This window comes from Musca autumnalis, unplaced genomic scaffold, assembly GCF_047663935.1.
Source record: "Musca autumnalis isolate F117 unplaced genomic scaffold, ASM4766393v1 scaffold_4, whole genome shotgun sequence".
NCBI classification, from domain to species: domain Eukaryota; kingdom Metazoa; phylum Arthropoda; class Insecta; order Diptera; family Muscidae; genus Musca; species Musca autumnalis.
The window spans coordinates 26,290,411-26,318,199 of NW_027411977.1; the positions used below are offsets into that span (position 1 = coordinate 26,290,411).

At 36.9% G+C, this 27,789-nt stretch overlaps 1 protein-coding gene across 2 annotated transcripts in view; it reads left to right on the forward strand.

The window, feature by feature from the left end:
- Ets65A (DNA-binding protein D-ETS-3) overlaps positions 1-27,789 on the forward strand; it is a 164,731-nt gene that overhangs the window by 80,578 nt on the left and 56,364 nt on the right. The window contains exons 1-2 of one of the 2 annotated variants that reach the window (XM_073987862.1): positions 12,539-13,256; positions 21,021-21,071. In XM_073987862.1, the coding sequence (XP_073843963.1) occupies positions 13,178-13,256; positions 21,021-21,071 (130 nt within the window). In that variant the 5' untranslated portion in view covers positions 12,539-13,177. Of the gene's footprint in view, positions 1-12,538; positions 13,257-21,020; positions 21,072-27,789 lie in introns of those variants that run through there. The other variant, XM_073987861.1, reaches the window with a different exon arrangement.

Consider the following 27,789-nt stretch of genomic DNA (forward strand, 5'->3'; position numbering starts at 1 on the left):
AGACCATTTTCTCAAGAAGTATGGACTTGCCCCTGAAAAAACTTGCACCGTCGTAATGGGGGCAGCGAACACAAGTTGTTACAACAAAAATCGAAGCGATTCAAGAGCAAGTCCTAAACTGAACTTTTCCGACATTTTGTGTGGGAGGTACCCGAAGGAGTCGACCGATAGAGTCCATATTGGAATATTGTCTACGTCTGGTAGAAATCTAACGATGTGTAAAGTATGGACCAAATCGGTTACTACCCTTAAGAGTTGTCGTGCGCACAATTTTTCTGAACATTTTCGAACTTTTGTGGGGGGTGCACCTGAAGGACACCAGGCAGACAGACAGACGGACGGACATTGCTAAATCAACTCCAAATTGTCTGAAACTGATTAATTCTATCAGGCACATTTTGTCCGTATGAAATGCTGAGGGTATAAAAAAAAGAAATTTTGCCGGAGCGCTTTTTAAATCACGATCAAAGTTCACTTTTTTATGGATTCTTTAGGTTTCCACGATTTTTCTCAGAAATGGGATGGGAGCAGCTGTAAAAGTTCTCTACAAGATTTACCTTTATGATTTTTGCCTAGGTTTTACGATTTTTGAGATACAGTCGGACCTCGATTATCCGTGATGGTCGGGACCGGAGGCATTACGGATAATCGATTTTCCCGGATAATGGAGGCAATGCTTTTATGCAGTTTTTGAACATATTTTTAATTAAAAATGAAATAATATTGTACTATAATATGAAAATCTGCAATTTTTATTAAATTTGTTACGGTAATCCACCAAATTTTAGAAGGATAAATAAATATCTTCACCATCAAATTCATCTGAACTGACTTTGTCCCATGGTTTTTGCGATACCATAAATACACAAATTGTGTAATATGGGAAAATTTCAAGTTTTCGTTTGTTTACCTTTTGTTTGCTAAATCAGATTAATTGGAAAGTGTTTTTACTCCCGGGTATTGAAGTTTATAACGAAAAATAGAAGAAATGGAAAAAGTCCAACATTTCTTTTCTATCACGGATAATGGAGGTTCCCGAATAATCGATTAACGGATAATCGAGGTTCAACTGTATATGTACATATAAATTGAAATTGGGGCAATGAACTGACTGTATTGCCTTTTTACAAAATAATTGCATCGGATAGTATACCATTATTTTCCTCATTTTTGCTTATTGAAATATTTGTGATTACTTTTTATTCTATTTCATTCTATCCATATTTATCCTATCTGCTCTAGTATAGAATCTTTGAATATTCCTTAATTATTTTGGCGACCTTTGTAGTAGTCTTTAAAAAGCCCTTTCAATGTTTCCATCTACGATAGAGAATAAAGTTTGTTCCTCTAGCTGGAGGTTGTAAACATTTTTGCCAAGAATAAATACAGCTACAAAAAAATTCCCATGTAAATTTGTGTAACGAAAGTAGCTTTTTGATAAGTTTGCATGAAGACAAAACCTCCAGCGATTCTAACGTTGATAGCAAAAATTAATTAAGTCTCTGTAGATGAAGAAGAGCAACCAACAACCACATACTTATATCCTTAACGAAAAGTCTTCACACACACACCAACACTCCCACAATTTGCACACTCAAAATTCCATACACTTACGTAAGTATTATGTGTCATTTTTGTCTATGATGATGGCAAAGCAGCAGCAGTGGCAGGATAACTGGCGGATATGATGATGGCGCAGTGTGTGCAAGTGTGGGTATGAGTGCGATGTAGGCATCTGTGCGTCTCATAATTTTACAGGCGTTGCTAAACATGGAAGAGTACCCAACAGTCAACGACAATCGGCAGGAATTGGTGGCAAGAGTGTGCAACACTTAAGCGTTCGTTCCTTCCTCTGTCATCAGCCATTAACTAGGCAGAGTATCCTTTACATACATTTCATTGCATTTTTGGGGGAACATAGCGAGGGGGTAGGGCAAAGGAGGAATATTTTAGCACCTCAACTTTTGTGAAAACCAACCTCACCCACCTCCCTTACCTTGGACGTAAAATCACGTACTGTATATCTGTGGTAATATCAGCAGTCATCATAAGTGTTGTATGTAACGTGTGGGAGTGTTGGAGGTGTGTGCGTATGTGTGTCTTTAATTGTATATGAGTGTTATCAACAACTGGCTGTCATTTAGCTCAGCTCAGCTCAGCTCAACACAACAAAACCTGCTTTCCCTAGCTGTTTTTGGGCTTTTCACAATTCGGAGATGGTCGTTTGGTAGCTCCATTCATATACAGCCGGTTATTGTATTGTATTCGAGTACTTAACACAACGCCAGCTAGTAGCTACCAACTGTGTGAACTTGTAGGGTCATTGAGGTGTTAACGACGTTAGGGTGGGCAGGTGGAGCTAGAGCATGATCTCCTACTACCGGGCAATTTTTGGCTCTGCTGCTACACTGTCGTATTCATAAAACAGCAACAAAAACTACAACAACGACGACGACAACGAAACGGTAATATCCTTGTGTTTGGTGGAAGGAAAAAGGAAGTGGATAATACATCCGTCCTTGTTGCTTCGTGTCACCCACTAAACAAGACTTCTGGTGAGTTTGAGTGCCAGTTTTCCACAGAAGTATGTGTGCGCGTGTGTGTATGTAAGAAAAAAATGTGATACATTCACTAAAGCCAAAGTCATAAGCAGCATTTTATTCTCTGCAAGTACGTGAGAGAAATTCTCACAGGCGTATGGACAAATATAGTACGTGTTTTGTGTGTGTGTGTGTGTCTTTTCACATTCTCAGCCAACTTGTGGTTGTTCATGAGTTTAGCACTGATGATGAAAACTGTTACATCCTCCATATTTGTTGGGTTGAAATTATATCCTCACACACACAGGCACACACTTAGTTTTATATTTGGACAAGAAAAGCTTTTTTTGTGCCAACGCAAGAAAGAGAAGGCATCACTTGTGTGTAAAAGAAAAGGATATGTTATACGCTTGTATACGGAAGCTTTTATTTAATCCCTGTTGGAAATTTGTACTTGCAGAAATGTACCCTCAGCTTATGATTGTCGAAAAGGAGAAAATAATATTATAAAAAATAAATAATAGACACAAGAAGAGAACATTCAGCTTTGGTTAGAGACCACATATGTAGGTGTTAAGGACTTTCAAGACTTTAATATCGGGAACTATGGAATTCCTATAAGAGAAATATATTGTATATTGTAGTCCTCTAAAGGTAGTACTCGGCACCACAAGAAGTGCGTGTGGTACAAATATGAAGAAAATGATTCTGAAAATGATGTAGTAAGGCTTATAGGCACTTTTTGTAGTCTTTATCTATGGAAGTATTGGTTTCCCCTGGAATAAATGTGTGTGCAAGGACTAGCTTTTTTTGTCGCCACCGATTTTTAATTTATATGAAAACAAAGAAAATTTGGTAAAAATATTGGAAAATTTGAATTTATCGTTTTCTAAAGCCGACAATTTCACCCATGTAGGAGAATACGTAATTTTTGACAGTTTCTGAAGAAAGAGATAGCTATTTTTCGGAAATAGCTATTTCAATCATCTTTTAATGCAGATTTAGGTATCTTTTAAATCCCATTTATACTTTTGTACCCGTCCCGTTCTGTCCGTTTAACATTTTTTTAAATTTATTGAAACTACACGGGGAAAAATGTGTGGTTTCTCTTATAGTTCTTTTATGCAAATGCACATTTGTTTAATATTTGAGTTTTTATATACAAATGTATACAAAACAAGTAGAAAAGTATCTGTTGGCAAAGCCAACAGGCATATACCCTCAGCCTGTGTGCGCTGAAACGTTCATCTACGGACAGATCGAATACCAGCTACAAAACCAACATAATTTTCCCCAAATATTATGTATTAAGGGCGGTTTAGGGGATGGAAGATACCAAGGAACGGTCCTGACCGACTTTAACATGGCAAAGCCCAGGATTTATCTTGGTCCCTCTTTCATCTCAAGTGGACACTGACCTCCCCGTGGTGTTACCTGGGGAACTGCCTTTAAGACCCGTTAAAGGTAGTGAGCTAACATGTGCCGCTCTTTCACCCATAAGAACGTTAAAAACTTGGGTTTGGGCGTCGGGTTAGTAACCCTTCCCTAGAAAAAACGAAAGAAAAGAAAAACAAACCCCTCTAAAGTTGATGATCTGCGAATTTGCACTTGGAATGTTCGCACCCTTTATAAAGAAGGGCAGTTTACGCATTGGCAGATGTACTTGAAAAGTACAAGGCCGACATTACTGCCATACAGGAAATACGATGGAACGGGAAAGGCGTCACAACAATACCTAAAGGTGACGCACTGTATTGTAACTGCCATGACACAAAGTAAACTTCCGATGTTTTTTGGCTGTAATTAAAAAAAAGAAAAACTTTGATTCTTCTTGAGGATTATTTTTGTTTGGTCTTTTAATGTTTTTACATCAAGTCGAGAATATGATCAGATAACTGGCCGCCGCCACAGTTTATTATCATTTTAGCCCTTTTTTTTTGGCCAAAACTTCCGGCGACAGGTCCTCACATTCTTGACGGATATTGTCTTTATGAGCCGAAAGAGTCTGGGGCTTGTTGACATAAACCCGCGAATTAAAAAAGCCCCACAAAAAGAAGTCTGGAGCGGTCAAATCAGGCGATCTTGCTGGCCAGTGCAAATCGCCAAAACGGGAGATTAGGCGCCCGGGAAATGCATCGTCACCAATATTCCGCGTTCTGGAGCAGTGTTTATTAACGTGTATTTCGTATGTGTTTACTACACAAATGTCAAAACAGATCTGACATTAGGGGCCAATCGCAAAATTTATAGCATTTTCTGATAAGAGGATTACTTTTGCGCCACCTTGTAGTTGGTCGGAGGTTAAAACATCTGGTCTCCAGCTTCACCCCAGTGAATGAAAGACTCGCTGCAATTCGATTAAAAGCAAAATTCTTCAACATCAGCTTTATTTGCGCTAATGCTCCCACTGAAGACAAGTACGAACAGACGAAAGATATATTTTACGAGCGCTTAGAAGAAACTTATGACCGTTGCCCTGCCCATGACATTAAACTTGTACTAGGCAATTTTAATGCCAAAATTGGAAAGGAAATTCAATCTCCACAGTGAAACATCTGACAATGGTATGAGGCTGATAGACTTTGCAGCTGCAAGAAACATGGTAGTTAGCAGTACCAGATTTAAGCATCTCGATATTCATAAGCGCACCTGGCTGTCGCCAGATCCAAGAACAAGAAATCAAATTGATCACATTGTGATAGATGGAAGACATGCATCAAGCTTGTTGGATGTACGATCGTTCCGAGGTGCAAACATAGACTTGGACCACTACCTTGTTGCAGCAAAGGTACGTACCAGATTAAACGTAGCAAACAAAGTGCGAACAGACACAACACGGAAGTTGGACATCGGTAAGCTGCAATCACAACAGATAGCCATAGCATATTCCACTCAACTGGCCGAACTGCTTAATCAAATCACTCCTCGTCCCGATAACATATCAGGACAATGGCAATACATTGTCCACTCCATGCAAACAAATGTAAAATTAGTACTTGGATACCAGAGACCTCCACCAAGGAATCCATGGTATGACCAGGAGTGTCGTGCTGCTACCGAAGAGAAAAATGCGGCATATAGGGCTACTTTGCAATCAGTAGCAACGCGTAGCGCACGAGAGAAGTGTCGGGAGAAAAGGAGAGAGAAGAAACGTATTTTCCGCAGGAAAAAGAGAGAAATGGAAGGACGGGAGTGTGAAAAAAATCGAGATGTACAGGAGACAGAATGAAGTCCGAAAATTCTACCAAAGAGTGAAACATCAAACTGATGGCTTTGGAACTGGCACATCCTCCTGTAGATACCAGCAAGGTAATCTGGTAATTGATACAGATAGTGTGCTAAGAATATGGGAAGAGCATTTTTCCAAACTGTTGGTATCCAATAGTAGCGAAGTTGACGAAGATACCACAAATCCAATCCCAGAAGATGGTATTGACTGTATACCACCCGGCCAAGATGAGGTAAAGACAGCAATAAACCGGCTGACGATTAATATGGCAGCAGGAGCTGATGGCCTACCAGCTGAGCTGTTTAAAAACGGAGGCGACACGCTGATAAGGTGTATGCATCAGCTAGTTAGCTCTATCTGTCAGGAAGAACGCGTACCCGACGATTGGAACCTGAGCATCCTGTGTCCCGTCCATAAGAAAGGATATAAGACTTTATGCTCCAACTATAGAAGCATAAGTCTTCTTCCTATCGCCTACAAGATAGTGTTAGGGTTATTGTGCAAACGACTTAAGCCCTTGGTCGACGAAATAATTGGACCATACCAATGCGGTTTTAGACCCGAAACTACAATGTTCATAGATGAGAAAAATGATGAATTAATCGCGATCAAAGTTCGCATTTATAGTTTTTTTTTTAGGTTGTCGCGATTTTTCTTGGAAACTGCAAATCCCATTGAAATGGGATTAGAGCAAATGTTGTAGCTATGAAAATTCACTACAAGATTGGCATTTATGACTTTTTCCTAGGTTTTAAAATTTTTGAGATATGGAGGTTGAAATTAGGACAATTAGGACTGTAACGCCTCCTTTCAAAACAATGTCAAGCACGGTGCGCCTTAATTAACTTCAAGTGGACGATGCCTATGCCTGGGAAGTTTTTGTAGATTCTGAATCTAAAATGTTCACAGATGGGAAAAATCAAAAAAAATTAAGAAGGGATTTTGAAATAAATCGTGGTCAAAGGTTTTCAGGATTTTGCTTGGAAGCCGCAATTCCTATCGAAATGGGACTAAAGATAATGTTGTAGCAGTGAAAATTCTCAAAAACATTTTTTAGTCCCATTTCAATAAATATTTCACGATCATCGCCAAAAACTATAGGGGTCTATTCTGGTCTGAAAACGATCTGCATTCAAAATGGAAGATTGGTCCATAATTGCTGCATGTAGCGTGCGTACAATTGTTAATAGACGGACGGACGGACACACATCTCAAAATCGCTTTATCTCGTCGAGATATGAATTTTGGTGTACCACACAGGGGTCTACGATGAAAATTTCGCAGTGTTACATGAATTTTTTCGAAAAACAAACTTATAATACACATTGTGGTGTAGGGTATAATGAAAAAATTGGTTCGCCCTAGTGCATAGGTAAATAAAATCATCTGCGTAAGCCAGTAGCATGATAAACAAACGAACAAACATTGTTCCACAACATCCCATACGGGACAAGGGAGACTTCTAGCAGCATGATGTCTCTATGTTCACAGATATGTTCATTCCTTTTATTAACTGCTGGAATCGTATCAATTTTGCAGGAATGTCAAACTCAGACATAGCTTGGTACCCCTTCCAGCTGATTGGGGTTTGGATGCAGGACTATTTGCTTTTCTTATGTCTCCTCTAGGATTTGGCGTAAGATGAAGATCTGGTCTATGGTGGATTTACCAGGACTAAAACCGTATCATAGTGTTCATCACTTATTTAAGTTGTAGCCGGTAATGATTGAAATTGTACATGCATCGTTATAGGGACCGCGAGGCACTATGTCGCGAGTTCATATTAACTGTGGCCAAAAATAGAAGGAGTTGTTGTAGGTGCATCAATTTTGGTACACGTACCTATTATTGACTTACAATCTCCAGGACAAAAAACTGGGATGGTCGGTCCACGTTTTGATATAGCACCCATAGAACCGTACCTCCCTATTTTCAGTATTTTGAAAGTTTTAGTCATAATGACCAACCGAAATTACTGAAATTTGGTGGTTAGTCTTCAGCAGAGGTATGAAACATTCCATCTGAGAATTTAGGGTGTAGGTCCACGTTTTGGTATAACTCCCATAGAGCGGTACCTCCCGATTTTCGGTATTTTGAAGATTTTAGCCTCATTATTACACCGAAATTGCTGAAATTTGGTATTAAGTCTTCGTTGGGGGCATAAAACTTTCACCTTGAAATTTGTCTGCATAGTTCCACGCATTCATATAGGCCCCATAGGACGGTACCTCCCGATTTTCAGTATTTTGGAGGTTTCATATTAGATCATAACACAAGTTATTAATTTTAGTAAAATAAGGACAAAAATACATATTTCCAACAATTATCGGATTTGAACCTTCCCATGGACAAAACTAATTGACAAATCAATTCTTGGCTCTATGAGGGTTAAATTGGTTGTAGCTGCATTGTGTATTCTATGTATGTCCGCCTGTGTAAAAGGTTTGGGTATGCAGGTGCATATTCAGAAGATATTTGCACTGTAGGTCCTTAGCTTCCATATAACCGTGTCGGTTGATTTTAGCCAGGTTTGGCTATAATTTTTGGCATATTTATTTCCCCGCTGCATATAACTTTTTTTATCCTCAGCATTTATGCTAACGAGGGTATATACACTTTCATATGTGTAAAATGTGCCTCATCGAAATAATGGTTTTAGACACCAAGTATGTTTGGACGAAATCCGTTTCAGACAATTTGGAGTCTATTTAGAAATTTCCGTCCGTCTGCTGTCTGGCTGGCTTGTGCGCACGATAACTCTCGAAAGGATGAACCGATTTGGTCCAAACTTTGTCCTTCGTAATATTTTGTCTAAACTTAGCTTAATTTCGAAGATAAGCTGTATCGGTCCACTCCTTCTGGTACCTCCCCCACAAATGTTCGGAAAATTTGTGCGCACGATAACTTATGAAGGGAGTAATCGATTTGGACGATAATTTCCACATCGTGAAATTTCTAACAGACATAGATGAGGTTCCAATATGGACGCAATCGGTCCACTTCTGTCCACTTCGGGTACCTCCCACACAACATTTCAGAAATGTTCCGTTTAATAACTTCTCTCGAATCGCTTTGATTTTTGTTGTAGCAACTTGTATTCGCCACCTTCATTACGACGGTACACGTTTTATCAGGAGCAAATCTATACTTCCTGAGAAAATACCCCGAAAGGTTAAGAATCCCCTATGGTACCATGTGCAGTAGTTGTAACGCATTATAACACTCGAACGGATCTGCCGATTCCGTCTAAAATTTAGCCATCGTAATATTTCTTTTCCGAACTTAGTTTATGTCCGAAGAGGAGCCATATGAGTCCATTCCTTTAGGTACCTCCCCCCAAAAAATTCAAAACTTCTCACAAAAATAGTGCGCACGATAACTCTCGAAGGCAGTAACCGATTTGGTCCATACTTTGCCATTTTAATTTCTTTACGAGACATAGATAAGGATCGAATATGGACTATATATGTCAATTCTTTATGGTACCTCCACACACAAAATTTCGGAAAAATTCAGTTTAAGGCCTGATTTCGAATAGCTTTGATCTTTGTTGTAACATGTTGTATTCGCTGCCCCCATTATGTTGGTACAAGTTTTTTCTGGGGCAAGTTAATACATCCTGAGATAATAGCCCTATGGCACCATGTGTAGTGACTGGAGCGCACGATAACTCTAACGGATCAGCCGATACGGCCAATTTGGCCTTCGTAATATTTTGTCCCACAAAAAAAAAAAAACAAAAATTAAATAAGTAAAAAAGTATCAGTCGGCTAGGCCGACAGAGATATACCCTCAGCCTCGGACCTAAAGAAAAGAAGTACTTCTGACGTCAATATAATACGATGTACAACGTTTGGACCAAATCGGGTTTCCCTTCTAGAGTTATCTTACGTACTACCCAGTTTGGTTGGTGCCGGCATGATTTTTTGGAGCTTTTGGGCCATTATCTCAATTTTGTGTGGGAAGTACTGGAAGGAGTGGACCTATATAATCCATGTTCGAACCTGATCCATGTTCCCTAGAGATATTAAGATACGAAATGTATGGACCAAAATGGTTGCTCCCATCAAGAATTATCGTGTGCACAATTTTACCAACATTTTTAAACTTTGTGGGGGAGGTACCTAAAGGAGCGGACCGATATGGTTTATCTTCTAACTTAAACTAAGTTTGGACAAAATATTAAGAACACCTAATTTTAGACCGAATTGACTGATCCGTTCGAGAGTTATCGTGTGGTCCAACAACCCATAGGGGTTTTTGAAACTTTCGGACAATTTTCTCAGGAAGTATGGACTTGGGTACCACCGTGGTGCAATGGTATGCACACTAAAGGTCGTGGGTTCGATTCCCTGGCCAAGCAACATCAAAATTTCAACGAATTTCATCCATGTAAAACTTCTCTGCAAGTGGTGTGTTGGTACACGCCGTTCGGACTCGGCAATAAACAGTAGGTCCCATATCATTGAGCTAATATGAATCGGGGTGCACTTATTGGTATGAGAGATGTCTCCCTTTTCCCGTATGGGATGTTTGTGGAACAATCATAATTATTATGGACTTGCCGCTAATAAAACTTGTGCCGTCATGATGGGGGCAGCGAATACAAGTTGTTACAACAAAAATCCAATCGCTTCGACACCAGGTCCTGAGTGAACTATTCCGAAATTTTTTACTACTCATCTATGCCTGGTAGAAATTTCACGATGTGCAAAGTATGGACCAAATCGGATATAACCTTCAAAAGTTATCGTGCGCACAGTTTTTCCGAGTATTTCCGAAGTTTTGTGGGGAAGGTATCTGAAGAAGTGGACCGATGTGGCTCATCTTCGAACTTAAACTAAGGTTGGATAGAATATTACTAACGCCATACTTTGGACCAAATCGGCTGATACTTTTTTAGTAGTTGATAAAGTCTTATGTAACCGCTTTCCCGCTTTCTCAGCTGGTTCTTCATGTAAGGATACCGTATTGTTGTTAGCAAATTTATATAAGGTGTTCGAAATAGTTCCATATTTGACACCACGATAGGTAAGTGATCCAAGATGAGTCCCTGTCCTTCGCATCCTACATAGGTATGTCAATGTGTGAACTAATTTTAACCAAATTTGCAGACTTTGCTTTATGCGGATAATGCTCAGCACAAAATTTCCTCTTTCCCTTCCTCGTGATTTATAGCTCAAAAGCCCCATATATGTACCCTTTAATCAACGTTTTGTTACGAACATCTCTGAAAGGACATTGGACTTCTTCCACTCCTGACGAGATTGACCACTGTCGAAAAATATGATGTTGCCTTGTCATAGTATCGAACTCACGACCTTCTGGATGCAATTCGGGCATGATTACCACTAACACCAATTTGGCTCCTTACTCTATCCTTCAAAGTAGCCACAAATTTGTTGCCAATTTATTCCTTCCACAAAAAAATAAAGCCATTGTCTTTTTGACCACGAATTTGTTGAAATTTCCCATCCTTTACTTACTTACGTTCATGTGGGGGTGTTTGATTACAACTACACGCAAAACACTAAAATGTCAACAAATTTTTTGAATAGTATAGGAGATGTTGTTGTTGTTGCTGTTAAAAATTCATCTCTTCCTTAGAGGTAGCAATTTGACAAAAAATATCCGCTGGTGTTCGCTGAGCTGTATGAATATTTTCTGTGCTACGCTTCAAGCGATTGTTGGTTTTTGCTTTCTTTCTTTTTTGCATTTTTGATTATGGCTTGATGATCCAACAATGAATGGTGTGTGTGTGTGTATGTATGTTTCAAGTATATTAACGAATTCGCTGAAGCGTTGATTTTTTAAACAGAAAAGCTTTTAATTACATGACAAGCCAGGCATTTGTATTTAGAGGGGAGACGGAACAAACGGTTTGCAATTTTCCAAAGTTCCCTTATGGTGGGGATGGTTGAAAAGCCAACAAGCCACACCTTGCCTTTGCCCTGATTGGTGTTTAAACGGAAAACGGGTGTTGGTTGCGGATTATAAATGTAAGTACTGCCGGTGCTTTTATGTGGCACGCGCTGGCAGCGCTGTCTTCTCTTACTCTCTCTAGCTAACACACACTCACTCACTGTTATGGTTGTGGTGTGCAGAGTTCGTTTCGTGTGCCAGAGACACACACAGGCGCATTTTGGACCAACAACCACCCACTCACCACCCAACCACAGGCCGTGCTTCGTTCACCCCCCACAATAGTTGTTGTACGACAATAACAACATTAACTCACCCCCACCAAATATAGAGGAGACAACAAGTTCAGAGATTGATGTCTATTCAGACATACACAACCAAACACACACACTCATCTACATTTGGACGAATAATTTGAAAAGTTTTGCAAATCCCTGGCTATGAATGGGAGGGAAAAATTCCCAAAAAATGAATTCAAACGCTAGTCCATACACACAGACACACACACCCATCCGAAAGGGGGTTGCAAAAATGAAATCACTACTACGCGCCGGTAGCTGGCAGGATATGTGCGATTTGACGACGGAATGAAATCAATTGTTACGTTACCGTGCCACAGATCAGTCGCAATCCGGTGTCACACAACCAACCAACAATTGTAGCTTACAACAACCCATCAATATTGAACTAAGCCAAATAGAAAAAAAACAAATTCCAACAAGATAAAAAGTGTTTTGACGTAATTTATCAAAGCCTATAAAGACTTGAGACCAACCAAACAAATACTGAGTAGACTGAAATATTAATAAATATCAAAAAAAGTAATATTTTGAAAATATAAACGAATTAGCCAAGTCTAATAGAGTCATTTTCGGTTTGTTGCATTGGTATCGCATCACACGAAGAGGCGCGTAGAAACTCTCACCCATAGTGAGAGACAAACACACACCGAGATATTTAATTCGCCTAGCAAAGTTGTCCGGAAGTCGAGGTGTCCGGTAACGGTAACCGGTTCCGATCGTTACTTTTCCCGTTCCTTTTCCTGTTCCGCTTTTGACATTGAACAGCAGCAACCAAACAGGCAGCGTAACAACTAAACACATTGAAACATTTTAGCAATTTTTTACCAAAAAAAAAATTCAACAGAAAACAAAACGTGAAAGTGAAATAAAAACAGCGGAAAAAATAATTCACCTAAGCTAAACTATCAACTACATATAACAAAAACAACAACAAATTATTACCAATAATTTGTCGCATTTGAATTGTGCAAGTACCAGTGTCTGCCGCGGCAATGCTGTGTTAAAATTTAAATATTAAAAGAGTTTTGAATTTATTATTCTTATTTTTTGATTTGTTTGTTGTTTTGTAAAGAAAATATATTTGCCAACGGAAAATTAAAGAAATTATTAAAAACAAACCCGACGGCCTTTCTCATTGAAAGTGGCCACAATCCGTACCACCTTTAGTCCTTTTGTGCCACAACATGCTCGATATTAAACCATCTTCTGATTATTTGTCACGTTCGACAGGAAGCTTTAGCAACTTTTCAATGTTATTCGCAGGTAAGAATTGGAAATTTTGCATACAATATTTTTTGTTTTGAAGAAGTGAAAATGTAGTGATGTATTTTTTATTACTTTTGTCATCAGAGCAAGTTTTAATTATGTGAAATTACTTGACTTAGTGAGATATATTTATACAATACTTATACGGAAGCATAAAACATCTCCAAAGTGCATAATATTTTATTTTATTAACTTCGTGAGAAATGACGATATATGTAAATGTATTCGAAAGCTTAAAACAATCACAAATTTTTAGTCATTTTTGTTTAAAATTGTAATCACTGTGATGACTTTTATACAACAGCGTTGCACTGCATTATAAAGTCGAACTTCTCTATAACGTAGCACTTGGGGACCGACGAATTACTACGTTATAGAAAAAATTCGTTATAGAGAGATTATTTTGTGTGAGAATTGCCTCTTCGGCCCTAAAAACAACTTCGTTGTACATACATAAGTATTTGTTACAGGGAAGTTCGTTATAAAAAAGTTATACTGTATTTTGATCAGCGAACACTAAACACCAAATTTAAGCCACTTCGGTAGGATAATACGGCTAAAACCTTAAAAATATCGAAAAGTTCTATGTTAAATATTGCGAGCTGATTTCAGCTGAAGGATGTCGCTATATTGACTTAGTTTTATGCCGATCAAGAATATTTCGAAGTTACAAACGGATTAAAAAAGTTAGTTATATCCTCCATCCATTTATAATTCGAATTATTTCAATAATTCGAATTACAATAATTCGAATTTTTTCATTTGTAATTTAAATTATTCCATTTGTAGTTCTAATTATTCCATTCGAAATTAGTTTTCTTCATTTGTAATTCGATTAATTCCACTAGAAATTTGAATTACAAATGGAATAATTCGAATTACAAATAAATAATTCGAATTTCAAACAGAATAATTCAAATTACAAATGGAATAATTCGAATTACAAAGGGATAAATACGAACTACAAATGAAATAATTCGAATTATAATTGAAATATTTCGAATTACAAATGGAATTCGCGAATTACAACTAAAATAATTCGAATTACATCTAAAAAATGTGTAGATAGATAAATATGTAGATAGGTTATTAATAGACAGCGGAATTTTATGCAACCCCTATTTTTGGTCCGAATCATGTCAAATTTTGGGACTGGGCATATTTTTGGCTCCTGATTAAATTTGCATATGCAAAATTTATGCATTTTAAATATTTTCCTATGCAACAAATATTTCAATAATAGGTACAAAAATGTATTTGCGTACAATTTGTCTGTATAAAATTCTCTTCAGACAAGGCAATAAAATAGAGAAATGTATAACCACAGCCACAACCTTAAAAATACCGAAAATCGGGAGGTATCGTTCTGTGGGGGCTATACGAAGGCCTGAACCTAAACCGACAAATTTTAGGTGGAACGTTTTTTACCCCCAAGGAAGTCTTAATTCCAAATTTCAGCCATTTCGGAGGGATATTCAGGGCTAAACATTCAAAATACCAGAAATCCGGAGGTACCATTCTATGGGGGCTATATCTAGACGTGGACCTATACCGATAAATTTCAGGAGGAAAGTTTTATACCCCCAACGAAGATTTAATACCAAATTAAAGGCTTTTTGGGAGGAATATTGAGGGCTAAACATTCAAAGTACCAGAAATCCGGAGGTACCATTCTATGGGGGCTATATGAAGACGTGGACCTATACCGACAAATTTCAGGTGGAAAGTTTTATACCCACAACGAAGACAAAATGCCAAATTTCAGTCATTTCGGTGGTATATTGAGGCCGCAACCTTCAAAATACCGAAAATCGGGAGGTCCCATCCTATGGGGGGCTATATGAAGACGTGGACCTATGCGGATAAATTTCAGGTAGAAAGTTTTATACTCCCAACGAAGACTTAATACCAAATTTCAGCCATTTCGGAGGGATATTGAGGGCAAAACCTTCAAAATACCAGAAATCCGGAGGTTCCGTTCTATGGGGGCGTAATGAAGACGTGGACATATACCGACAAATTTCAGGTGGAAAGTTGTATACCCACAACGAAGACAAAATGTCAAATTTCAGTCATTTCGGTGGGATATTGAGGCCACAACCTTCAAAATACCGAAAATCGGGAGGTCCCATTCTATAGGGGCTATATGATGACGTGGACCTATGCGGACAGATTTCAGTTGTAAAGTTACATGCCCCCAACGAAGACTAAATACCAAATTTCAGCCATTTCGGAGATATATTGAGGCCACAACCTTCAAAATACCGAAAATCGGGAGGTCCCATTTTATGGGGGCTATATGAAGACGTGGACCTATACCGACAAATTTCAGGTGGAAAGTTTTATACCCACAACGAAGGCAAAATGCCAAATTTCAGTTATTTCGGTGGGATATTGAGGCCACAACCTTCAAAATAACGAAAACCGGGAGGACCCATTCAATGGGGGCTATATGATGACGTTGAACTATGCCGACAAATTTCAGGTGGAATATTTTATATCCCCAACGAAGACTAAATACCAATTTTCAGTAATTTCGGTGGGATATTGAAGCTACAACTTTCAAAATACCGAATATCTGTAGGTACCGTTCTATGGGGGCTATATGAAGACGTGGACCTATGCGGACAGATTGTATATCCCTAACGAAGACTTAATACCAAATTTCAGCCATTTTGGTGGGATATTTAGACCACAAATCCTTGAATATATTTTTGCATATGGTTTTGCATATGCACATTTAATGCAGATATGTATTTGCACGATATGCAAAATATGCAAACATTTCTGGGACTAATTCGTTTTAATTTGTCTAATCAGATTTTCTCTACGACCATCCCAACCATATATGCATTTGCATAGGATTCCGCTGTCCAGTTATTAATGTTTACACGAAAAACAAAAAAAAAAAACAGGCCAGCAACGCGGACCGGGTCATACTACCTATTTGAATTACATAACGGCAAATTTTGTAATTACCCATATGAGGACTAAACGCTTTATAGCAAATGCCTAGTTCACAAATTGGATTAATTCCGTTGGAAATTTATGTTATGAACGGAAGGGTAAACTGTATATTATACAAAATGCAATTACTTTAGCTCAAAAACAACTTTTTTATTTGAATTTTTTTGATAATATTTTTTTTTAATTTTTTTTATACGTTTTTTTTAATAAATTTTGATAAATTTTTAATAAAATGTAATTTGATCCAAAATATGTCATTTATTTTTCGAGATATATCGATTGTAAAATATGCAATACTATTACCACTGTTTTTTTTTTTTTTGGAAATTTTTGCAACTTTTTTTAAACGACATGGCGATGTGAACACAAACTATGAAAAAATAATTTAAAACTCAAAACGATATAAATTATGTATTATGACATTACTTCTGTCTTGTCAAACTTTTATTAGAGCAACTCGTTTAAAATTTTTAAAACTGGGAAATGAAACCGAGTTGCAAATTTTAAAATCGATGTAGCTTAAAAACTAAATGACAGATTTTTTATCAAATTGCATATTTGAAATCGATGCACTAAAACCAACTAAAAAAAATTATTTCCAAGAACAACTATTGCAGAAAAAAATTTCTCAAATTTAAAAATTTAAAAAAAAGTAAAATTTAGTTTTTAGCTAAAGTAATTGCATTTTGTGCGGAAGGTTTTTTACAATTTCGAAAAAGTAAAAACGCAATTCTTATAATTTTTGCCTGCCCTACATGCCATTTCCACAGATTTTTGATATTCGAAAAAAAATGAAAAAATGACTAACCCTACTGTATATGGTAACAACCAAATTGCTTTTGAAATTCTATTTGAAAAAAATTTAAATTTTTTTTGCAAGCACATAAACAATATTTGGTACAGAGGTTAAGGAAAAAATCCTCGTTTCAAATCTGTTCGCGTTCAGTACGCGGATTTGTCAAAAAAAATTTTTGCTGATTTTCCTATTTTCAGTGTATCTATATCCGCGGTTTTAGTGGATGGATTCGATCGAGGAATGGCTCATTTCGCTAAAATCTCGCGTGCTTCAAAGGAACCTGAATGACACTTGTTAATTTTAAACGCTGAAAATAGGTTTTTTATGATTCACGCATCAAATTTTGGTCTTTAGACTCTAATTACAAGGTTGCTGTATGAAGCACACTCATGAGATATACATTAAACGATGTAAAATCTCGAGTTCTATAATCCTGTTATGAGTTTGGAATATTATCTTGTTGCGCGTACGGATTATTAAAAAAATTAAAAAAAAAACCGAAATTCCGGCTTTAAAATGTCAGCATCAATTTTAGGTGAATGGAGTATACTTTGAGTCTTTCTTTGGGCATAGGTCTATGAAATGTAAGGTTAAGCCATAAATCGGAAGGGAACATAAAAAAACTTGTTGGCTTCAACCCATTTTTACCTATTTTTCTACATTGATGCCAAAACAGCTTCCACGAAAATGAATTTTATTGGTCGACATTATGGGATCCCTCCTAAAACACTTAATTTTAAAGAATTACAGGCAAACTATATAGAATATTTTAATAGTTCGCGAATTCTGTAAGGGTGAAACTCGGATTCATCGATTGTAAAACATTTTTGGTTTTTACCATATTACAGTGCCACCAATACTTTAAACTAATTAGGTTTATTTGAGAGGTTTTCAAAATAGTTTGTAAAATAATAAAACTTATACTGCCAAATAAGACACACGAGGACCATCACATTCGAAACCTCAAAATTAATGTGAACGTGTGATATAAGTATTTTTTTATTGAAATTTGTAATAGTAGTATTAAATATATGATAAATTGAGGAGCCTACTTTTAGGCGGAATATATAAATAAATATATAATACAATTAAATTTGGTGGTATTTTGGAAAATATTGGTATTAGGTACATTTTGCTACGATAAACGACCTCTAAACGGTACTTAAACGAGAGCCAATGAAATTGGTCCTATTATGCTAAACTCCTTTAGATCGTCACAGAAGTGTAGAAAAATCAATGAATTTTTTCTTTATGTATATAATATAATAATTATATATATATAAATATATAATATAATATATGAAGGATCTATAGTTCGATTTCAATTTTAAATTAATATATAAAACAATTAAAAAAGTATCAGTCGGCTTGGCCGACTTGGCCCTCAGCCTGTGTATATTGAAACAATTTTTTCCCAAAAAAAAAAAAACGTATGTATTTAGTGGGTTTAAAAATTTTGGGAGTATGAACCGACAAAAATGTTGATTAGGATTAAAGAGCAAAAGTTTTGCGGAGGAAATACTTAAAGGAATGGATCGACATTGACCATTATGGAAGTGGATCTCCAGCCACTACATATGGTGCCATAGGGGGTTTTTACACCCTTCTGGCTGTTTGCTCAAGAAGTATGAACTTGCCCCTGAAACAACTTTTACCATCGCAATTGAGGCAGCGAATGCAAGTTGCTTCAACAGAAATCAAAGTGATTCGATAGCAGGTCTTAAAGTGAACTTATCCGAAATTTTGTTTGGGAGGTACTGGATGAAGTGGACAAATATAGTCAATATTTGAACCTGATCTATATCTAGTAGATATATTAGGATGTGTAAAGTATGGACCAATTCGGCCACTCCCTTCAAAAGTTACCGTACGAACAATTTTTCCGAACATTTTTGAAATTTTGTGGGGGAGGTACCTGAAGGAGTGGACCGATATGGCTCATCTTCGAACTTAAACTATGTTTGGACAAAATATTACCAAGGACAAATTTTGGACCTAATCGGCAGATCCGTTCGAGTGTTATCTTGCGCTCCAACCACCTTAAACGGTGTCACAGGGGTTTTGTGCATCTTTCAGACTATTTTCTCAGGAAGTATGGACTTGCCCCTGATGAAACTTGTACCGTCGTGTGGGGCGCAGTGAATACAAGTTGCTAAAACAAAAATCAAAGCGATTCGAGAGCAGGTCCTAAACTGAACTTATCCGAAATTTTGTGTGGGGGGTACCCGAAGGAGTGGACCGATTGAGTCCATATTGGAACCTTATCTAAGTCTGGTAGACATTTCTCGAGCTGCAAATTATGGACCAAATCGGTTACTTCCTTCAGGAGTTATCGTACGTATAAATTTTCCGATCATTTTCGATCTTTTGTGGGGGAGGTACCGGAAGGAGTGGACCGATATAACCCATCTCCAAACTTAAACTAAGTTTGGAGAAAATATTACGAAAGCCAAATTTTGGACCGAATCGGTTGATCCGTTCGAGAGTTATCGTGCGCTCCAGCTAGACAGACAGACGGACGGACATTGCTCAATCGACTCCAAATTGTCTGAAACACATTTCGTCCAAATATACTTGGGGTCTAAAACCATTACTTCGATGAGGCACATTTTGCCCGTATAAAAGTGTATATACCCTCGTTAGCATAAATGCTGAGGGTATAATTATTAGGAATGTCGTTGTGGTATAAATCAGTTTTTTCTTCAAACAAGTCACGCTTGTCTTGTTTGAAGAAAGGGGCTTAAATTTCCTGTTGAAAGATTTGCCGATATTTTCTACCGGATTTGCCCTTTCAAATCCTGAATAGATAGATGTACTTGCAACAATCAACTGTCACCCCAGTAGTCATCCCTAACTGAGGATAGACTTCCATGCGTATCGGTCTTCTATGCCATTAGGTTTGGAGATAAGTTAATATTCGTCGTGTCTCGTTTTTGTGCCGGAGAATAATAGAACCGGGGCTTAATCATCGGGTACATGTTTCATTAGCCAAATTGTCCTAACCATATTTTGTGTTAGTCGCTGTTGGTCTTGTCCTCAGATATCTTCTCTTATCACAAGTAACTTCAGAATAATAACGTAAACTAAGGTAGAGTCAAGCACAGTCACATTAGATACTTCTTTGGAGAAAATGCTCATCTTTGGTTCACAGGTTAAGAAACTGACACTGCGTAACCTGCCATTTGGTTTGACCCATAAGTTATTTTGGGTTAATAATATAATGGTGGGGTGCTACCGTGGTGCAAGGGTATGCACACCCGCCTTGCACACATATGGTCGTGGGTTTGATTCCCTTTCCATGCAACATCAAAACACTTTTCAACGGTGGCAAAATACCCCTCAGTATTTCCTGAGTATTTCAGCCGTGTACAACTTCTCAACAAAAGTGGTGTCTTAGACACGCCGTTCGGACTCGGGGATAAACTGTAGGTCCCATATTATTGAGCTAATATGAATCGGGATGCACTCATTGATATCATAGAAGTCTCCCTTGTCCCTTATTATATAATATAATGGCGACCAAATTAGGCATAATAAAGTTGATAGCGATATTTGCGATTATTTGGTGGAAAACTTGTCGTCAAAACACATTGTTTTTATTTTATTTATTACAGTATTACTTTTGAAGAAGTCTGTGAATGATTTGCTTATGGTTTTTTATACACTTCACACTTCAGGGAGTGTATTTAATTTATAGATATGAAATCCTATGTTGATTAAGCCATGACCTCTGACCCTATTTTTCAATCAAAATGACCATGGAATTGGCTATGATTTGGCAAAACCTCATATTATTTACCTTTCTGTAACTGTGCAGCAGGATTTGACATATTTTCGATGTTGTAAATGTTGGAGGATATTTAATGCATTTTTACTCATTATAGTCTAAAATCCTTCAAGTCTATTACAATTTTATTACTTCAATATTGGTCTTCTTAAGTACACCATTTCTCAAATATCCGCTAATAATGTATTTCGTTATTTCTATTTCTTTGCAGATTCTTCGTACAAATCCTCGTGGGGATCCCACGGTTCAACACAATCACAAGGTAAGTTCAAATGAGAGCAAACAAGAACAACACTTTGCAACAACTTAAAAGTCAATTTCATAAACTCCAAAAGCTCAGAAAACAAACATTGAATCTCAATCATAAGATCCAATAAAACAGAAAAATTAACACACCCAATATTTCAATGTAACAACCACGAAGCTAGAAAAAAACCACGCTCCCACAAAAATGTCTTCATTTCCAGAAGACAAACATACATCATCGACATACGACGACGATGACGGCGATGATGACATGCATACACAAATATCAACATTGCCAAGGCAAAAAATTGCACAAAAAATGAAAGAAGTGAAAAAAAGCTAAAGAAAAATCAAACACTGAATTGAAAGGTGTCAAAATGTATGATTGGCCTTTTTTGGCAGGAGTCATTTGTTGGATAATGAACAAAACAACAGTTTGTGGTATATGAATATAGGGTGTGAATGTGTGTGCACGCATCCTTCAAGGTGTTACAAACACCCACCAAAACAAATATTAGTACGTGTTACTATTACAGGGTCTCACACCAACCAGCCAACCATTCACCACTAAAAAAGAGGCCCGCCGCCATGGGGTGATAAAGTTAAAGGTGGATATGCAGGTGGTTGTTATGCGACTTTAATGCATTCACTGAAGCGTATATTTACTTAACAATAATCGACAATCAATCAATAACAAGTTATGTTTTCATTTATTATTTTGCCTTTACATCGATGATACAAATCGTTTATCACACATTTACACATGGGTTTACATGGTGGAATATCCTTAATTGGGGTGTGGGGTGGTAGTTACCATAACATGTAAGGGTAAGGAATGTAAAAGGGGTTCATTAATATGTATGGAAGGTATGTTTAGGTATTGTTGTTATTGATTATTTACGTTATTGTTGTTATTATCATTATTGTTTATCTAATGAGTTATGATCAACAGTTAGAGGTAATTGATTTTGTGTGTGATTTTAGGAGGAATGAGGGGGAAATGATGCGTCTGAAGGAGAAAATTTGCATATTGTTAAAATATTGATATTAGGGAGACACCGAGGTGCATGAAGTGGTGCTACTTAACTGGGGTACATACCAGAAATTTTAACCCCACGGTTTTCTCAACAGAGCTTGGATACTACTTTGATACCAACTAAAACAGACAAGCCAAAACTCGTTCCCTTGGTTTGGGAACAACTATAATCATCATGATACTACCACAAGGGGTCCGATAGCAATTACTAGTCTAGGTCCGATGATCTAGAGGTAACTGGTACAACTTGTGCCAAGTCATTGTGCCTCATTGGTATATGTGGCTTAATTTATCCTGAAATCTCAAGCACCCACCCAAAAAATAACAAAGTTCCACTTGAAATATTTTTCAAAATTATGTCCTCCTTCCCTTCTTTGCCCTCATCATCAGAATAAGCTATCCTTAGGCAATTATGTTTATGATATGTAGCATGCAACATTTCATCTACTTTCTATAAACGTGATTTGTTGGCTAAAGTGTGTCCTTTGACACTCGCCTTTTGTCGCCTTACGAGCGAGAGAAAAAAACTTTTCAAATTTAAAAATTTCTGCTTCGATGCGTATTTAAGACTTCGGGGCAAAAATAACAATGACGGGGCAAAAACACAACAATAGCAGCTCAAAATCCCAAAACTACAAATATGAGAAGTATGATGCAGCCGCCAGAGGAGAGGACAGTGAACAACTTTCCAAACAACACATAAGAGATAGTCCTGGAGAAAAGATAACAAACGCCAAGGCATTGCTTTATTCATTGTTCATGTTTTACACGCTCAGTTGAGCTTTGCTTTTATGTTGTTGTCTGTCTGTCGTTCGTTCATTCTTTTTTTTTCAAAGTGAAAATTTCAAAAGAGTTTGGTTTTTTGCTTTCTAAAATGAGAAAACAGCACAATTGCTGTTCATGATGATGAACATCATCAACATTATATCACATCTTCAGGCTTTATCTAGTGTGTAGTTGCCTTCTTGGGTGTATGTGCTTGGGTGTGCTTGTTTCATTCATTATACAAAGAGGATTGTGTGATGTTTTGCTATTTAACAGCTTTTATTGTGTGAATGTTGTCACACAAAGAAGTGATGGCAGCAAAGCAAATACCAACCAACCACCCACACCTTTCTCCCCCCTTAAGAATGATATCCAAACTCAATTCAACTGATTTCACACCATGAAGCCTTCAGGGTGTAATTTGTATTCTAGCACCATATCTTTGCCGCAATTTTGAATGTGCTTTTTTCTGTTCGGGTCCACAGAACATCATCATGTTGAGGGTTGCAGTACAGTGTGGTGGTGCGCCTGTGTTTTTGTGCCTTAGGCTATAATTTTAAAATTGAATAAATGGCCATGGGCATTGTTTTGATTTCTTTGTAATCACAATTCATTAAATATTGAAAAAAGATTCTCTTAGAGAAAAACTTGTGTTCTGGACAATTACGATGTATGGTATAATTCTGCCAAGTTATTGGTTTTGTTTTCTCTGGTCGGTTTATTTAGTTTTCGTTGCTAATAAAGGGTTATTTTTCATAATGATGATGATTAGAGGGGATAATTTACGGGTTTCTGTCAACAAGTTATTATGTGTAACTGGACATGGAAAATAATATGTCTTATTTCTTCAGTTATCTCACTACCGATTTTTTTAAAATACTGTCAACGTGGGTCTACATTGAGTTAAAGTTGGGTAGTATGGGTCTACGTAGTTCCCCCACCAAAAATACGTGTTTTTATGTATCAACTCCGAAGCTCAGAACTATGAAAATGCGTGAAAACAAAAAACAGCGGTGAATTTAAAGATACCTTCAATTATATCAGTCTGGGAAGTATTTAGAAGGACAAAAAAAAAACATACCGATAAAATGTTCGGAACTATTTGGAACTAGATTTAAGGTATAAGCTGAATAGAAGTAGCCTGTCCAGTTATACCATAAACAAGAAATACATAGGGAAAGTTTGACAGTTTTTAGCCTAAACGTATTCAGGACAGTTTGATATCATGGGTTGTGTGGAATACAGTGACATGAAAAAATCACTTTGCAAAAAAAAAAAATGGAATTTACTTTTGACCATTTCACAACTTTCGACATGGATGATCACGGCAAGAGTGCATCGCCCAAATTAAATCATTAGCTTTGTTCCAGAACTAAAAAGTTTTTACTACTTTTACACATTTTACCCGAAAAAGCGTTCCCGTACACCAAAGAGTTGTAAAATGTTCACTTCTCTTTAAACAAAAATGGCGCTGCATGAAAAACTTTAAAAACTTTTTCTCGAAGAATTTGAGCGTGTATAAAATAGTAAAGTGGTTGCCGGCGTCTGATTGGCTTTTATGCTGACTTTGACATTTGTTCCAGTTTTTTACGTATTTTCCATTTTTTCGTTCCCGAACTATTTCAAAAAACGTGTATGTGAGATCAATTTTTTTACAGTTCTCTCTTTTACGAGTTTTACTATTAAAAAGTACGGGAACGAAGCTTTTATATGTCGAAAAAGGACCATCCTTTTTGAAAAACTGATTTACAGAATCGTGGCCGACACTCGCTAAAAAAACGAAGCTCGTGAAGGATGTCCAAAAACGGCCGTTGTGCCAGAAAAAAAATTAAGCCGTGCGTGAACGGCTAATGCAAGATCGCGGTATATAACATATATACCGTGAAATAGAGGCATCCTTGGGCAACTAATATTTGATATTGCATGAACACCTGGCTGCAGAAATGAGTTTTTCTCGTTAGATCCAGCACAATTTGACAATCGCTCAAAAAAGGCTCTTGTCGATTTGTGCAAAGAAATTGTGAATAAATACGATTGCGGTGCTTACTTAAGAAAACAATAAAACTAATGAACGCAAACAAACAAAACGATTCCCGTACCAATCACACCAAGTAAAAAACTTTTCAGCTTCTCTGAATCGTTTCGTTCTCAAAACCACAAACATTTCAACGCAAAAAGATGAAAACCGTACGATTGTTGAAATGTACTTCGACTATGCTTTGTCGAGTTGTTTTATTCACCACCGAAACAACAAGAATTTTTGGCAAACTTTTACTGTTCGAAATGACACATACACATGTGTTGGCTTAAAATCAACAACAATTTGAGCAAACACTGTTGTTAGTACATGCCCGCTTGCAATGAAAATTCCAATTGCTGTAATTTAAGTAGTCCAGAACTAGTTCTAAGCGGTACTAGTACACAAATGACCACTAAGTAATGCGGAGGGAACAAATTGACACCTTTTTATCCACAAGTAAACGACGAGACGTCACTTGAGATTTTTCACTCTTAAATTAAATCCACCATTTGTTCGTAAACGAGGATTTGTATAAATAATTCACATTTGCATTTTCTTAATAACTTACATATAAATGCAGCATCCAATAACATAAGCCAGTGCTGATGGACTGAACATATTCGTACCTATTATTCACATTGTTTACGTATAAAAAAGGAATACGAAGGAAATATACAATTTGCCATCTTCTTTTCTCTACCCGCTACCAATGAAAATTCCAATTGCCACAATTAGTCCAGAAATAATTCTAGGCCGAACTAGTACCAATTCGTCACAAAGTTATGCAAAGGGAACCAATTGTCACCTTTTTATCCCCATGTAAACGACGAGGCGTCAGTAGCGACTATTTACTTTTATATTAAATCCACCACTTTTTTGAACAACAACAGAAGAGAGGAATGATAAACATACTGGTATATGACTGTAAACTTGGAACTAGTACAATACTATCTACAGGTAATGCATAAAAAGTCAATTGGTTACCTCCTATGACATCCCCATGTTAAAGTTTACAGTTGATTGCACTGTGAGGGGTCTAAAGTGGAACTAGTTACTGTAACCCTAAGAATCGACGAATTACTGATGCCGAACTAGTTCATCTTGCAAGCGGGTGGTTTTTCAATTAATCAGTGGAGAGAGAAGCTCTCTTTGCTTGCTCGCGAGTAAAGAGCTGCGAAATGTTGTTTTTCAAATACCAAACGAATAATTCATGAGTTTTGAACTTTTTCGTTTTCTATCTGTTGCTGTGGAATTGAGAACTTTTCGCTATTCGTTTTGTTCGCACTCACGAATGTAAACAAAACAAAACTAAATAGTGAGTTCGGTCAACGTGGGTTATGTTTCGTTTTGTATTGTTCCTATGGAAAATACGAAACGAAACCATTTGAAATGTAAATCAGTAATCAACACGGCAAAAAAGAAAGAAAATTAAAACTCAATCTTTGCAAAAGTGTTCGATTTCACTCATAAATCCCAAATATATATGTGCTTTATGGGTAAGAACTTAAGTTTTATTAAGTGAAACTGGACATAGGCATTTATATAATAAGTGATATAGGGCACTTATTATTTTGATTGAGTACACAAGTCTGTTTCTCTAAAAGGCTCAATATTTGATGCGCCATCTACTGGATATCATAAAAAATATGAAACTTAGTAAAGACTCACACCTCTAAATCATTTAAACCGTTTACATATATCTCCAGGTTCAACTTCCTGAATTACATATTTTCCTTTAGCTAAAAAATTAAGTTTAATCTTAACGATTGGGGGTATAGTGATAGACGAAGCTTGTATTTTTTAGTATAAGAGAGCAGTCGTTTATCGGAGAAGGCCCACATGTGCTATCTTACTCATTAACTGGGTGTTTTATACCGCCATCAACATGTGATACATAACCACCGAAATGTTCGATGCCAAAGATGTCATTCAATCATGGGTGCAAGTCATCTGGCATGTCATCTTTTTGGCATCTTCATCGATTAATTTTATATGAGCGTGGACCCCAATAGATGCTATTCATTTTTGAATCCAAAGCATGTCATTTACACCAATGCTTTGGTATGTCATTTTCACCAACCCTATCAATGATATTATCATTACGACGAGAGTTTAAGCAACGTTGGTTGTGATTTCGAGTCTCCGACAACCTCAAGCGTATTGTAAATAATTATTCTTATATATTTAGAAAAATTTGTATAAATAAAAACACAAAATTCAATCTATTGGATCGATGGAGTAAGTTCAAATGCTGATGAAAAGATCGGATATTTCACGACTTCCTTTGTATGGGTTCAAATGCTGATGAAAATATCTGATCTTTCACGACTTCCTTGGCATTGGTTCAAATGCTAATGAAAAGATCTGATCTTTCAATATTTCGTTTGAACCAATGCAAAAGATGCCATGAAATCACGTCATCGCATGGAACCCCCTTCCTTCAAATTTTGCTGGGTATAGATATAACCCCCCCAGGAGTATATATTTTATTTTATCTAAGGGATGAAGTTCATGTTTGTTTTTTGGCAGTATGATACCTAGATTAAAGAAGTAGATGAAGCTTAAATTGTATATCACAAGAAATCATCAATCATTTATTCAAGAATTTCCCCACATGTTGATAGAGCCATCTACATGTGAAAAACACAAATTAGTAAAGACTGTTCCTTTACTTTCGGAAATGGTAAAACCGGCAAAAGTAGTAAAAGTTGTAAACTGCTCTCATATGAATTGTATGGTGTCAGAAGTAAAGGAACGCTTTTCGAGTAAAAAGTGGTAAAACTTGAAGAGTCTTGAACGTAAAGGAACAGAGCTTATAACTATATCTCTGCTGGTAGTGAAGAGCAGTATATATTTTCTTTTGATTAGGGGAAAAAGACGAAATGTTATTCAGTCATTATTTTATCAGTATCA